The 16054-nt window shown below is 43.5% G+C and overlaps 1 protein-coding gene across 7 annotated transcripts in view; it reads right to left on the reverse strand.

Moving 5' to 3' along the window:
• Positions 1-16054, reverse strand: part of klhl29 (kelch-like family member 29) — a 275561-nt gene that overhangs the window by 43254 nt on the left and 216253 nt on the right. For all 7 annotated transcript variants that reach the window (XM_086263032.1, XM_086263031.1, XM_086263029.1 and 4 more), the window contains 2 exons: positions 7558-7740; positions 3554-3734 (listed from right to left, as the gene is read on the reverse strand). In XM_086263032.1, the coding sequence (XP_086119158.1) occupies positions 3554-3734; positions 7558-7740 (364 nt within the window). The remainder of the gene's footprint in view (positions 1-3553; positions 3735-7557; positions 7741-16054) is intronic.

Genomic DNA, 16054 nt, shown 5'->3' on the forward strand with positions numbered 1-16054 from the left:
GGCCCTGATGGTAAAAAACTACATTTCCGCCAAATGACGTCACTTCCGGTTTCAGGCAGGACATGGCGGACATGTGATAGTTCACGCTGATGGACGTAGGAAGTGTTACGAACAGCTGATCGGATCGGCAAAGCGTGTTTCTGGAATATTATGTTTTTGTTGCTGCAAGTACTTTTTATGCAATTTTTGCAAAGCTATATGTGGAAGGAAACTGTGACCGAGGACAAGCTGATGGCATAACATGTAAGTACAACTCCTCCGGTTTCATATGCAAAAAAAATTATTGCGCTAGCTTACGTGGTTGCAGTGCTACCGGGATTTAAAAATAGTTACGCAAAACGGAGCGTGCCCGCTCCAACCGGCTTTAAAGGATTAATTGGATATCTACAAGGACATATTAACTATTATTAATATTAATATTAATATTATTATTATTTTATTTATTGATTTATTTTACTTATAATCTTCATATTACCTCTATTGTTCTTCAGTAATTGCTTTGCAGTGAATATAGCTTCATGTCCCAGTCTTCAGAAATGTAGCTGCAGCTCACACTGCAAATATCTGCCAGTTGGTTAATCAACCTTTTAATCAACAACACTGACGACAAAGACATTTGCCAGAAGTCAACACGCCCAATCGGAAAATTAAGCGACTATAGAAATAGCGCATTTTGATTGGAAATCATTAAGATAGTTTAAAACAAAACAAAACAAAATCCCTGCTAAAACTTTAAAAATATAAGAGATATACAGATGCACTGCAGCATAAACCATCCACCAGTAAATAACTAAGTATAAATGGGTGGGATACACAGTGTTAGCCATGAAGTTAACAGTCAGTTCTTCAAGTTGACAAAATGGACAAAATGTACTTTAACAAGGGCCAGAGATGGCTAGATGACAGGGTGACAGCATCTTCAAAATGGCAGGTCATGTGAGGTATACCCACAAAAGTGTTCGAAGAAAGGGCAACTGATGAACTGGCAACGAGGTCATAGACACCTAAAGCTAACTACAAGGCTGGTGATTGAGGTGTAATGGCACAGAGGAGATACTGCAGTGAAAAAGAAGAAAACAGAAGCTGGAAGACGGCCATCCTCTGAGGACAGGGAGCAAATATGAATTGAATATGCGATATGTATTTATAGTGATCCTCCAGCAAGTTTGTGAAGTGAGAGGGAACATTTTTGGAAAAATGTCATCAGGAACATCCACAACAAGAGGAATATAAGAAACACACTCAAAAAGCTGGAGACAGTGATTAGCTCCTGAGGATCTGCACTCTTTTTAACTTATTATTCTGTAATTGTTATATTTCCCCTTACTTTGGCAGGAATAATGGACTGGAAGAACTTTGATATGTAACACATGCTTTTCCCATTTATTAATTATTTGTTTTAAAACACAAACAAATTAAAGTAAGACTGTCAGAAAGCCTGGAGTACTGTTGCTTAAGACCACAAAGTCTGGCTTCCTGGAAGCAAAATGTAAAGAAATAAGGGGCAGTTTAAGACTTTCTACGAGTACTGTAAGCAAGTATCTTTTAAAAATAGCTCTTTTAATGCATTCTGGCCCTTTGTCTAAATGCAAATGAAGATTCAGGTCACTGAAAACATCGTCTTCCTTTTCTTCTTTTGGAAAGCTTCTAAATTTATTCTAAAACTCTGTTTTTGGAAACTCTGCTTGCAGCGTGGAAGCGTAGACAGGACAGAAAAGAAGACTTATGGCAACGATAACAGATACCCTGTTTGCTACCTGGCCAGGTCTTATCAGTCGAAACATGTCTTTCCCCGAAGCACCCAGCTGCTTCCTGTTTACGGTGCATACCCCGCTGTATGTGAATGAATGAAAAGTGTGCAAGAGCGCTTCGTGCAGCTCAAGATCATTTTTGTTATAAGACAAACACACAAAAAAAGACGAAAAAAACAACAAAAAAATGCTGTCATGGTCAAGGGTTACTGGGACGACCACAGGCAAGTCTGTCTTTGATATTCCCTCCACATGCTACCACAGGTAGTTCTTTATGTTGACCCTTTTTAAACACATAAACATAAACATAGGAATTCTGGCCCTAGTATAGTGAACCCTTGGACCTTGTGACTTTGTTACTCGTTCCACATAACAGTCTTAAAAGGAGACAAAATTAAAACCCGGGTTGCTTAGAAACAAGCCCGTTGATTGCCTTGACAATTGCTTCAGAGACCTGCTGGCGTTTATATGACATGGCCAGAGAAAACAACCTTGACCTCGTGCTACAAATGCCTCGCCTCAGCGCGCAAACCGTGCATTTCCATATTAACTATTCAAACTTCAGCTGTTCTGTTTGGTTTTGTGTAGTGAGTGTGTTCGTGTGTTATTTCTCTGTAGCTTGCACAGTCTGCTACAGCGCAACAGTGGAGCACTAACAACAAGCAGAGGAGGCCTCTGGTCGTTCTTGGAGAGAGGCAAAGTAGGTTAAAGTTTCACGGTGCTGATGATTGAGTCCAGTTGCTGTGGGCCTCACAGAAGCTTCTCATGATTGCACAAAAACACACACCAGGGCAGAGAGTGAGAAACGTGCACGGGCACATCGCACTGTGAAACAGTGATTTCTTTGGAGCCTCGAATGCCCTAGATGCATCGGCAGCTCTCAAATTAAGCAGCTCAGAGACGGAGGAATCAAATGCGTTTCCATTACGGGGCAAATATTCCATCTCCCCCCTGTCATAACGACACTGTATGGCAGCATTATGGGGAAATATCAAATTAGGCTGTTTCATTTGGAGGACTGTTGTGCATTGCGAGAAGCTTCGGAGATCAATTGAGCTGCTAGGTAATGAGCGACAGCGGCCTGCTCTAATATACTCAGTAATGTTCTTTTGATTGCTTTGGTTAATCTTGCTCTGTCGAGCAAGGGAGGCAACCCTCCTCTTCTCCCCGCTTTGTAACACGCTCATCAGCCCAGGTTAGAGGGTAAACTAAGAAATAGGGAGCAGTGTTAAAAAAAAATCTAAATGAGATCAATCAAACTATTAAATCTGGATAACGTCTGCACACGTTCCGTGCCACTAGGGATTCATTATACTCCTTGACGACGTCGCCTATTTCTGGTTTCATGCTGAAGACTTTCCATAAAAGAAGACCCAGCTGAACAGGCCACAAAGTACGACCTCCAGATAAAGTCTCGCTAATGTGCCGATGCCGACGTGGATGGAATCAGACGCATTGTGCCGCTCTGATCTCAGAAAGCAAATCGTCTCACTCGTGCGCCGCTCACAAACACGAGTGCTGCTCCGGGACACCACTCACAGCTGTGACCATTTTAATATCCCCCGGCCCAGATTCACTCCTTTGCACCTTTTTACTCTAAGAAAAAAAATGCTAAGAAACCTGTCTAACCCCTTTTGCAATATGCTGCACCGCACTACTGCATGCCACACCATCTGCCATGTTTTGCTGTGCAGTGTGAATATTTATTTGCTCGAACTGTACTGCTCAGCATCCCCCTACTGACCGCGCTGATCAAGCTCTGACGCGGCAGCCACGACAGAGGTGCTTTGCGTGACTTTTACCTCTCCACGTGGTCCAGGTTCCCCGATACGCCCAGTCCGCCGATCGTGTACAGCTTGCCGTCGTACACCAGGCTGTTGTGCCGACAGCGAGCCACGGTCATCCGGGACACCAGATTCCAGTTGTCCAAAAGAGACATGTAGCACCACACATCAGCCACCATCACACCTGACTCTGTGCCACCTGCAATGCACAAAAAAAAGGTTTATTAGAGTTGATAAGCAGGGCGATCAAGAGATCTGAAAGAAAAACAAACACGCCTCCTTCAGTTTTCCTCTGTCGTAGCAAAAATGGGCTAAATCTTCTGCTTTGGTGTATTTTAGTCGCTGCTGGGGTTTGTGGAACTACTGCTGTGGCAATTATAGGGCTGAAGATTAATGACTGGTTAAAACCAGACCTGTCAGGTGCTTCAACAAAGTGAGAAGGTGCTGAATGATTTCATCACTATCAAAATCATCCACGCATCCATCATTATTGTCATGTTTATTAACGCTAAGAGAATGTGATAGTCAGATTTCCTCTTACTACCGGCTTCATCGCAATTGTGTTCAACAAAGAAGTAAATAACCATCGATCTTCTCTTTGACCTCGGCTCAGCGGACCGGTATTTAATCAGCAGCCTGAAGAACTGTGTTGCATAAGTGATTCACCCCTGATTTCACGACATTTCTCATCTCTTGGCCTGGCTCTCCTGTGCCGTGCTTTAAGGTGCCTCCCATCTCTTGAACTCTATTTCTATGAAGTTCCCCAGCGGTTTATTTACTGTACTCATGCTTTCCAGATGGTAACCCTGAGAAATCAGACACCCACATGTATGTCCCAGTAAAGCTCGGCGCCGTTGATGCATCACGTCCTACTTTGCTTAAATTAAAAACTGGATGTCCAAAAATTTCCTGCTCACGACTCCAAATTAGAGGTAATTGCAAATGCCCCCTGAAGTCCCCAACACTTGTAGCACTTAATAATCTCTCCGCTAGTCTGAGTCCCTCATCTAATAATGTTCAAAAAGAGCTCCACAACCGAGGTGTTATTTATGACTGTGTTATTGTCTAAGCGGTCAGGTGACGGAAAGTTAGTGCTGCTTTGGCCAACCGAGACAGCTGACCAAGATCGGGTTATTCCTTCCTTGCATACTTAGAAAAGGTCACCCATGCTTCTCTCTCGTCTACACTTGACTTCTGCAATGCACTTTACTCTGGTATCGGCACGTGAAACATTTAAATAATGCAGCTGTTACAAAATGCTGCTGCCAAGATTTTCAACACACAGTAAGCGAAGCAACCACCTCACAGAAATCCTCTCTTCAGTGGTTACCCTGGAGTTTCAGAATTGATTTTAAGGTTTTACTGCGTGTTCAAAAAGCCTTCAGTGCTCCGGCTCCTGCCTATATCTGCAATCTGTCGACTCCCTACGAGACCGTCCGCTGCTAGAGATCCACACCTCGACTCTTTACCTCTGCTGCCTTGTGACCCTCAAAGTGTGGACTTTACTGCCTAGAGATGTGAGCCAGATAAACTCTGTATCCTCTTCTTAATCTTTTGCTAATACTTACTTTTATTGCGTTTCTTATTTTTATTACACAATTGCCTGTATTTATCCAACGTCTTTTACATCAAACACACCCCCAACTGGTCATGGCAGATGACTGCAGTTCTGCCAGAGGTTTCTTCCTGTCAAAAGGGAGTTTTTCCTTCCTGCTGTCACCAAGTGCTTGCTCACATAGAGTCATCTGATTTTACAAAATAACCGCCGTGAGGCAACTGTTGTGTTGATTGGGTGCTATCTAAACTAATTTAATGAAATTGAGTTTATATCTAATATAGTGGTTTCTTTTTACTTCTATTACATGTATTTTTTTTGTTATTTTTTAACACTTTGTAACTTTCCGAAAGTGCCATAGAAAAGTTTTCAGTCTCCTTTCCCACCAAATCCTTTATTTCAAACTTCACAACTCAAACACAAAGAAAAAGTTGTGTCACAAAAGCTGGAAAATGAGAATGACTGTGTTTCCTCGTGCGATTCAACATCAATGAGATGTGATGAAAGCACAAACAGGGGCTCCTTTACCTGCACAGCACCTGCGCCTATTAGATTAGAAATAGAAATGAAATAATTTCAGATTAAAGAACTATTTCTGAATTTGATTTTTAGCCCTTTATACTTAATAAAAGTCACTCTTAAAGTACATATAGAAGTTCCCCCCACCCGCCCACCCCTCCAGTCCCCAAGAGGAACAGTGGCAGACTTGGACAACTTGAACCGTCAGAAAGTTGTTTGCTGCTGAGTCATCCAGCCAGCCAAGAAAACTGTACTTGTTTGAGCCGTCTTCAGAGCAGCTCTCTTAGCTGTGTTATTTGACATGTGACACCAGCCGTGATTCAGTGACCCTGTTCAGAGTGCGAGGACGGTTACAGGCCGGAGCCTGTTGATTGGCTGGCTAGAAAAACCCTGATTTCCCCACTGGCTGTCTGACTCCCAGAGGATACATGCAGACCTGTTCCAATGCCCAAAAACACATTTACATTTATATGAAAAGAGGGAGAGGAAAAGGTGCATGCAGGAAAAAGAAAATCCCGTTACATTTCCACTGTGTAATATGAAGGTCTGAGTACCGTGTGAGAATCTCGCACAAATGAACCATGGAGGCAGAAATTCAGTCTGCTGGTAGAGAAGCAACCTAAACGTGTCTCATTGTGGGAGTCGCAGAGCGCACAGTGTGCCACTATGGAGCAAAACAAAGTGCAGAACGCTGCAGCAACTACAGAGCAAGACAGAGAGGAAAAAGGTCTATTAAAAAAAAACCCAAAACCATTTTATATAAAAACGACTCCTCTAAAAAGACATTTGAGTTGTCTGCAGCACAGGGCCGAGCAACATGTGACTAAGCTTTGAGGTTGGCCCCCTTTTAAAACTCTTGAACTGTTTCATAAAAGGTCAGAGAAGAGACCAGCGGCCTGGGTAGATTCACTCGGCCAAATCAAAGTAGCCACAGAGGAAAAACATCTATAATAAAAAGAGGTCACAAATGTCAACTTTGAAGACAACTTCGTGACCGTCTTTAACTCACGTTTGGCTTTCCTAACCTGACGCCGTAATGTGCTCATAAGCATTTATACAGCTACAGGCTGCGTCATAAAAACCAAGAAACAAGTTTATATGCGAATTCTAATCTCGCCTCGAGGTCCATTAAGCCGCTACCCTGCAGCTTATATAGCACTATACGGTCTACTTCAGCAATTTGCCTTGTTGCTCGTCTGTGCTGATTAAAAAGTTGAAGTATGCATGCTGAAGTTGATTTGACCACTGCGTTTGCTGAGATGGAAAATGAACTCTGAAACTGAACTTGAGGTGGGATTTTTTTTTGTTATTACAGCTCGTTGCAGTTAATGGCACTAAAGCACGTCTCAACAGATGATGTAAATGACACCCCCCCCCCTCCAAAAAAAAATCCATTAAGTCTGCCCTTACCTGGGTTTGACAATAATCAATATTGTTCCACACAATAAATCACGAGAGGAACTGGCTGTGGGATGATGAGAGTCTATAGTTATTTGAGCTAAACATGCTCACAATGATAGAATTTAATTCACGCTTAGTAATTTTTTTATTGTCAAAGGCCAAAAAAATTAATAAATAGAAGAAAAGTAGCTGAGTGTGTTCCATTAAGGTCATAAATTCAGTTTTGAACTAAAACCTGACCTGTTAATTTAACCTGTGAATCATCCTGTGTCAACCAGAAGTGATTGGGCTAAATTTCAAGGGAGTATTTCAGAGCCAAACCTGGCTGTAAAGTACACGAGTAATCCCAAAACACTCTCATGGGAAAAAAAGTTTACTTTACTTAGACGTTTAACAGTTTAGTTTATTTACACATTTAAGGATTACCCTTTCAAAACTGCCCTGTTATTAAGTCCCTCTATCATTTTTCCATCTCCGGCCCCACACCACTGAATGTCTGTGACAGCAACGCCACAGTTATACAGCTGGAGTGGACAATTTAGCTCACCTGACAGGTAGATGTTGTCTCCCGCCGAGATGACACTGAAGAACTCGCGGTCGTAGAAGGGCAGGCTGGCCAGTGGGTACCACTTACTGTTCTGGGGGTTAAAACAGGTGACTGCTGTCAGAGAGCGCTGGTTCATCCCGATAGCCTGACGCCCTCCCACGAGAACTATCACCTCCGCTACACCTAGAGGACAAAGAAGCAGGAGGAGGATGGAGGAGGATGATTGCGGTGGATAAAGGAGGGAAAGAGGTGGGAGAGAACAGGTCATCAGGAAAGGTTTCCACCAGTAAATAGAGGCCAAGACTGAACCAAAGGCTCTTTGTGAAGCTCTCAGTGCAGCGGTAACCAGCAGACATGTTTTGTGGCGTGCTGTCTGGCTTTTAAGTACAGATAAAGTATACGCATTGCCTGCTTAAAAAATATTTTTCACATGAATACTGAGAGGTGATAGAAATAAAAAGTTTCTTGTTCTGAGTCAATACGTTTGTCGGAAAACAAAAGAAAATGCAAAGCAGGAAAGTTTCCTCTTGGTCGCAGGAAACTGCTGATTTAAATGTTGAAATTTAACTCAATTACCAAGACTGATGGTGCTGCCATTCGTTTAGTTGCCTCCCAGCTCTCAAATTCTTCCTTCCCACGTGTACTACAGGCGCTTGCCTATAGATTTGCCCAAACACACACACACACACACACACGCACTCGTAGTGAAACGCGCACCACTTTGGCATGCCATAAGAGAACTGCATATTGAATAGGAAAATCAATTTGTGTACATTTGTATGTGAAGGCGGGGCTCGTGTGATTAAGAAGATACTTGAAACACGTTCAATGATTATCCCTGTAAGAGCTCACCGGATCTCTGCTCTCAGGCATCCACACGCACACACAGAGATGGTGGATAAAGACACCAGTGATCCAAAACACACAAACAGGTTGGCAGGCTGCCACATGCGTGTCTCAGGTCCTCTCAGTCTCCGGCGGCGGCAGCAGCAGCAGGTTCCAGAGAGCAGGCAAGACGACGAGCCGACAGACAGAAATGAGCTGTGTTTGTAAGCAGCAGGCAGGCAGGTGGGCAGAGGGAGGCGAGCCAGGGAGGGAGAGGAGGATGATGAGGAGGAATAGAGACTGTGCGAGAGGAGAGAGAAATATGGAGGAAAAGGGGGGGAAAGGTGGAGGCAGGAGAGCTAATCTTCATACACTCCAAACCAGGGCGAACCCCTGGTTCACCTGCTTGGATCGATACTCTTCCTCGCGTGCACTCTCCCGACAGGGCACATCCTCAGGCGGCCGTCTTTTCCTTCTGCTTCTTCCTGTTAAAATTATCCCCTTATCGTTTCTTTTCCCTTTTTATTTCTTCTTAAAATTCACTTGTCTTTCAATGCTGGTAAAAACAGAGGGCTTTTCTCTTGGAAGGGGAACAAGGGTAAAAGACGGGGAGATACAAAAACTACAATGGGCTTTGCTGAAGCTGAGCAAACAGACAGAGCCAGTAAGCGCTGCCTCAGACATATCGTGGACATACAGCTTAGACTTAGTGGACAGCTTAAAGCCGGCTGGCTCTCCTCCAGTGAGGTTTTTAAGAATGTGCTCCTCCGCGTGGGATGCGAAAGAAAGCGATGGCTCGAGAAGAAATTGTGAAAGTGTCACCGCAGAGATGAAGGTTTTGGCATTGTGCAGAAGACGTAAGAGTTTTGCACGCTGCCGCCCGCTCTGGATGTGTTTTAAAGATTTGCAAACTTGAAGTGCAGTTTAAAAAAAAAAAGATTTAGTCTTGAACTTGTTCCCGTTGCACTTCAAGCCTCAATCGGCCCGAGACCTCCAACAGACCCTGGGCAATCAGCTAGTAAATGAGCGTGCAATTTTATAGGACAGTCACGGTTACAGCGGCGGTTCTTTGCCAAAAAAGCAAAACAAAAGCAAACCAAACAAAAATAAAAGTCTTTGTCTTCCCACTCATGAGACTCCAACCTTCACACACTCACAGATTAATTATACTGACACTATTCTGTTAGTTCTTCCCCGTGATGAGTTTGTTGCTATTACTCTACATGCTTGTACTCCATTTCTCTTGATCACGTGTTATTTTGCAACTTTACTGGACTGTAAACGTGCGACTCTTTTCCTCGCCTTTATAGGATTGAATTTTTCATCTCTTTTCATCCCCCTTTTCCTTCATCTTATTAGCTGTTTCACTTTTGTTGATATTGACTGGCTCAATTAACTTGGCAAAGTTTCTGTGTCTATGCCTGAGCCAATTTGGGATTTTCTTTCTTGTGTGTGCACATCAATCAGTGTTGCACAGTTTAAAGGGCTCTTTTAAAATCTACGTAGGTTTGTATTGTTCAGGAAGACATATTCCATTTAATTGCATCTTAAGACAACGCGGACGATGTATTAAACTGAATTTCCTGATATCACGGGTATGTTTTTGCAGCTGGAATTCTAAAATATGACGATCGAGCTCAACTTTAATAAGACAAACAAATGATTCCACGTGCAGAGTCAACGTGCCTAAGTGGATGCGCACCTCGGGTCTTTATTATCATCTAGTGCACATGCGCAGGGTTGTTCCTGGTAGCTTTCTGCTTGGCCAGACACGTCAGGGAGAGTACACATCTGGGCGCTGACGCTGCGGCGCACCTCTGACCTCTGAAGCCCCGAACGCATTCTCAAGCCCGCATAAGCCGACGCCGGCCTGTCAGAACGCAACGAAACACAAGTACGGCAACCGCTGACGGGGAGTCGTGGCATCGGCTCAGATGGCTGGTGCGTGCGCGCGTCTGTGTGTGTTTTCGTTTTTTCTCAGACAATGAAGCCTCACAGGGATGGCTGTCAGTCAGTGTGAGGTTTGATACCAGTTAGGTGGAGGGATGAAGGGATGGAGAATCGAAGGATAGAGACGAGCGGTTGGGGATGAAGGGATAACCAAGTTCTGACAGCTCTCCTTTTTTTTCCTTGACAGAGTTTATACCCGTGACTGCTGGGGGAGAAAATGCCTCCTCCTCCTGATAGTTACTGACCTTTTGTTGCATTGTTGGTATACTTTCCATCTGACTGTATTTAAGGAAATAAAAACATCAGCTTAACTCAAGGTTTGAGTAACAAACTGCTTTATTTGTGAGTGTGTTTAATTGATTGGACGTTCTGTCCTCTTATCTGTCAAATAACACAAGTGACAATATCAGCTGCATCTGGTTTGGACCTAAATCAGATCAGTTTGGTTTGGGAAGTCCTCTTGAGAACAGGGATGGTTAGGAGAGGTTTTTAAATGTGGTTGCAGATCCTGTTTTTGGTTCCAGTGGGGACCAAGAACATGGTGAGGTAGATCTATTATGTCAAAAGTAGTGGTGCACAAGAGTTTAAACTGGGATGGACGGCTCTATCCAAATACTGACAGCAATGCTATCAATGTGAGGCCGTGTGTCAGGTGAGCAGACGCACGTAGGCTGTAGAGAGAGAGCATAATGGCAGAGGGAAAGCGGTACAGAGAGTCCTTTTAGTCTTTTTTCATTATGAAAGAGCTCACTGAGGTCACCGTCTTTACAATCCGACTGCTTATGGAAACCAAAGTGTCCTCAGGTGGCCATGAACAAGAAATAGAGATACACAGTGACCCACACTGGCTTCAGTGTTCAGACCTGCTAGTTTGGTGGTTTATCAGTAGTAGCAGTGATGCAAACTACCAATGACAGCCCGATCTGGACTTCACTCTGAGCTGCTATAGTTGCATTTTTACTAAAGGTCGCTTATTCAGGATACACAGAGAAACATGTTGATTCATTTAGCTATGTTGGTGTTCCTACATCATCATAACAATGTTTGCTTGGCTAAGTAACGCCATGGCAGTTATAAAACATGGAAGCTTCCAGGTCGTAAAACCTCAGCCAACACGGGAATTCCTTAAAACCTGGTTTCTATCTGAAGTCTGTTTTTGCAGAAAGACTTCTGGTCCCATAGAAGTGCACGGGGGGTTGATCTGATATCCTCGTGTTGGTGTTGTTCCAGGATCAACATTGCAAGTGACCAATCAGAATGTTGTGATGTCATACTTTTGCAACTTCGGGAAAAACCGGCGTAAAACAAAAAACTGTACTAAAGCTGCGTGAAACCCCCTCTGTCCGCCGATCAACGGACCCTAACGCTAACCCTTTAATAAACAGTAAGCAGAATTGATATTGTCCTTGCAACATTGGAATTTCATAAATGCACGAATGGCTTGGCGCGCAAAAGAATAACGTCACAACAATGTGATTGGTCACTTGCAATGTTGAACCTGGAACAACATTTTCATGATGGTCTGGGAACAACACCAACACGAGGATATCAGATCATCCGTGCACGGGGAGGTCTGACTGCAAACGTGTTTCTGCTGAGTTTATGGTTTATGCAAATCTTAAAAATAAGGACTGTTTTGTAAATCTTGGTCATACCTTGTTTTAAAATGAAGGATTATCTTCACTATTTTGTATGGCTAATGATCTGTCATCATAAGTTGTTAGGGCCCCTTTATACCCGCCACGCTGTACCTGGTGAACAGCACCATACGACAAAGCTGACGCTAAATTGACGCCATGTCCACTTTCTCTAGCTGCTATCTGCACTGTGATGCCACCCGTCCATTCTCTTCTGCTTATCCTCAGGCTACGTCCACACTAGCCCGGATAGATTTGAAAACGGCGTTCAGTCGTTTTCACAGAGTTGTGCGTCCACCTTGAAACGGTCGAAAACGCTTACGTTCCAGTACTGCGCATGCGCCAAACGCAAGAAGATTCGATCTGCCTCATTTCTGTCTGCCGTTTATTTACTTTCCAGCTCATTGAAACGTCGGGGCAAAATGTCGAGGAAAAGCACCGAGTTTTTTAAATGGACTGACAATGAGGTGGAGTTGTTGCTGCGAAAACACAGAAGTACAAAGTTGCAACAGTGAGTGAGAATGAAAGAATTTAAAGAAAAGCTATCAGGAGCATGTACAGACTGCTATTAATCTTTAAATTGAGAGCAAACAAAACAACTGCTGTATAATGCCCTCCGCTATCTTAGTTTAATTGGTCACATGACTGCATCACATGACTAAAATGCGCCATCATTTTCGAAAAGTCTCCGTTTTCGCTGTCCACATTGCCACGCGAAAGCACCGTCTTCAAATGTATTCGTTTTCGAGAGCGTTTTCAAAACGCCGTCTCAGTGTGGACGGGAGGCCACGACGGAGAGAAAACGATGTGTTGTCAAACGAAAACGTGTTAGTGTGGACATGACCTCAGCGTAGGAGCTGGAGCCTATCCCAGCTACCATAGGGCGGGATGCAGGGTACTCCATTCTGACACAGATACCCACAGAGATACGGACTCACATTCACAAGGGTAATTTAGAATTACCAATGAACCTAACCCCAGCAATGCATGTTGGCTGTGGGAGGAACACTGCTTGCTGTGAGGCAACAATGCTAACCACCGTCTTGCCCTTGCACTGAAATGGCGAGCATACATATATGTGGCTGTGTGATAACATTACCGGTGGCATGCGAACTGACCAGCAGGGTGGGTATGCCAGGGCTTTCAACCAATGACCATGCAGTTTCACTAAGACAGTGGAAAAGCTCATCTTGAGGCTTCAGAACTGGAAACCAATAGGTGACATCATGATAGCTACATCTACCATTTATTAGTACATTAGCAGAAGCTAAGTCCCTCTTAAATGGAGCTAATGTTCATCAGCTAGACAGAGATTTTTGCCCATCAGAGAAAAATATCAGTTACATCTGTTTGGCATTAGAAACACAGACGGCGGATGAGTTTAGCAGCATGGCAGAGAGCGAGCATAAAGAGGAAAAACAAGGTGACGGGAGGAGGCGTATTGTGTGGCAATACAAAAAGCTCCAGAAAAGGATGTAGTCTGAGGGACGGGCAGGCTTGTGTAAGAGCTGATTCTCAAATTGAAGCCCACCCACGTAGTATGATGTGACCACACACACACACACACACACACACACACACACACACACACACACACACACACACACACACACACCTGAATGTTTCTGTGCATCACTTCCACCCAATTCAACTAATTGAAACCCATCTTTGACGGGAGCACACGGCCCATGCTTTACCCCATGCTGGATTCTCGATGTGGATGCAAACACACACACACACACACTTGTACACAGATGTATAGTCAGCAAGGCTGATATGAAGATAAAGATAGAATGAGAAGACTGTTTTTTTTCTCTTTCCCTGCATGCACAATGGGTCTTATATCACCTTTTTATTGGTCTCCTTGGTCTCTGCCTTGTGCTGCGACCTGCCTTTCCTTCTTTCTCTGCTGTTTTTTAACCCCGTGGCAAACATCTCTCTCATTCTCTCAACCTACGGGAGACTTTGCCCTCTCTCCTGCTTTCTTTCTCTTCCGTTCTTTTTCTCTTAAACCCCAAGAGTCTTTGCTCTACCTTCCAACGTATTCGCCATTTCATCTTCCTTCAATGCTTCCTGCTCTTTTGCCTTGTGCACTTTTTACCTTTCGCAGCCTTTTATGACCTTGCTTTAACCAGGCATACTTTGCAGCAGAAGGGCCACAGGGGCATTGGAGGTTCGGCTGGGTTGAGTCACAGAGACAAAAACAAGGGGGATAGAAGTAACTCAACAGAGTGGAACTTGAGACTTTAGTTTCAATACAATCCAGACAAGCTGTACTCTCAATATCTAATTACCAGTGTGTACTACAGTACAGCACCGAAGAAACAAATCTCAGCTTTGAAGTTCAGGTACTAGTACTAGAGTGGGTCACCTGGATGATTTATTACACTTGCCTGACCTCTCAGACAGACAAGGTGAATGGACCACCCTCCGAGTCCCACCCAACGTTCACCATGGATACATCCAGATGTTCGCTCGCTTGACTCTTACTGACATCCAATTTATAGCTTGTAAATAAATAACCATTTGAAACTGTGAACTGTGACGCCCAGTTTATCTTATCCTTGAGCAATACCTACATTTGAAACATTATCTATGCAAGTTTCTTTTACATGCAAAACATATACAGCTTCTTAAGGTATTTTTGTATTACGTTCCTCAGAAGTAGAGCTACGATATGGTGCGACTAACTAAAGTTTCACGGTTGCAGATTTTTAAATGTGTGAATTTTGCTTCTTTTCCTTTCAGTAACTTTGATAATTTAACAGTTTGGCCTGTTGGTTGGAAAAGCAGCATTGTGCTTCTGACTTGAGCTCTAAGATCAATTTTTATACTTTTTTGTGTTTTAAAAAAACTTATTTAGGCTACCAGCAGGTAGTCCACATTGAACTCATTCAGCTCCAGTGCAAACTCTTTGAATGTTCGGGCTGTCATTCGCTGCCTGACAGCTTAACCACCAATCAGAGCATATTATAACATACTTCAGGCAAGTCCAATTAGCTACTGATTTTCAGTCCAGTTCTTGTGTAATTTGGCATGCCCATCTTTTCTCCCAGTTTCCCTTCCTAAAGAACCCTTTTTGACAGCCACCCCTCCAAAGTGATTTCTGATGAGGCTTTAGTGAACTGTAGGTGGATCAACTGAACTTCCAGATGGATCTCTCAGGTCTTTGATGGATATTTTTCTTATTTCTTAAGTACGTGACTTTCAGATATAGTTCTTTTATTTTTAAGGCCTGTCATCATTTCTTTTGTAACGCACTTTTCCAGCTGTCTCATAGTTTTTAAGGACACATGGCTCACCAAGCAGAGCCATGCCAAATGTTCGACTACTAATTTTTGGGGAATCGCTCTGCTGAAATTCATTGCAATTTAGTTTTATTAATGGTGCCAAACCAAAACAGCATTCACCTCAACTTGCTTTACACTGTAAGGTAAACTCCTACAATTGGTCGGCATGAAACATGAAATTTCCCACTAGTGGGACTAATAAAGGTATCTTATCTTATCTAATCCTTCTCTCATGTCTTCCTTCTCTCACCCCAACCGGTCGCAGCAGATGGCCCCGCCCCTCCCTGAGCCTGGTTCTGCTGGAGGTTTCTTCCTGTTAAAAAGGAGTTTTTCCTTCCCACTGTCGCCAAAGTGCTTGCTCATAGGGGGTCATATGATTGTTGGGTTTTTCTCTGTATCTATGAAGTGCCTTGAGGCGACTTTTGTTGTGATTTGGCGCTATATAAATAAAATTGAATTGAATTGAAAACCCCAAGCATCCCCTATGAGCGAGCACTTGGCGACAGTGGGAGAGAAAAACTCCCTTTTAACAGGAAGAAACCTCAGACGGAGCAAGGCTCAGGGAGGGGCGGAGCCATCTGCATCGACTAGTTGGAGTGATGCATGATTGCAACATAGTAATTGTTGTGGACTTTGATGTCCTTAATAAATAGTTACTTACTGTAGTTGAGTAGTCTTAACACTTTCACCCACCAGTGTGGGGCGCTATTGCCGAAAGCTACTGATCTGGTCATTAAGTGCACTCAATTCAGCTTGAAGAGATTTATTACTGTACACAACACATCTTCAGTAAAT

The sequence above is a fragment of the Aulonocara sp. 'chitande type north' Nkhata Bay genome, linkage group LG15 (assembly GCF_057382095.1).
Source record: "Aulonocara sp. 'chitande type north' Nkhata Bay isolate Kocher_YH1m ecotype deep benthic linkage group LG15, A_spYH_male_GT1.1, whole genome shotgun sequence".
NCBI classification, from domain to species: Eukaryota; Metazoa; Chordata; class Actinopteri; order Cichliformes; family Cichlidae; genus Aulonocara; species Aulonocara sp. 'chitande type north' Nkhata Bay.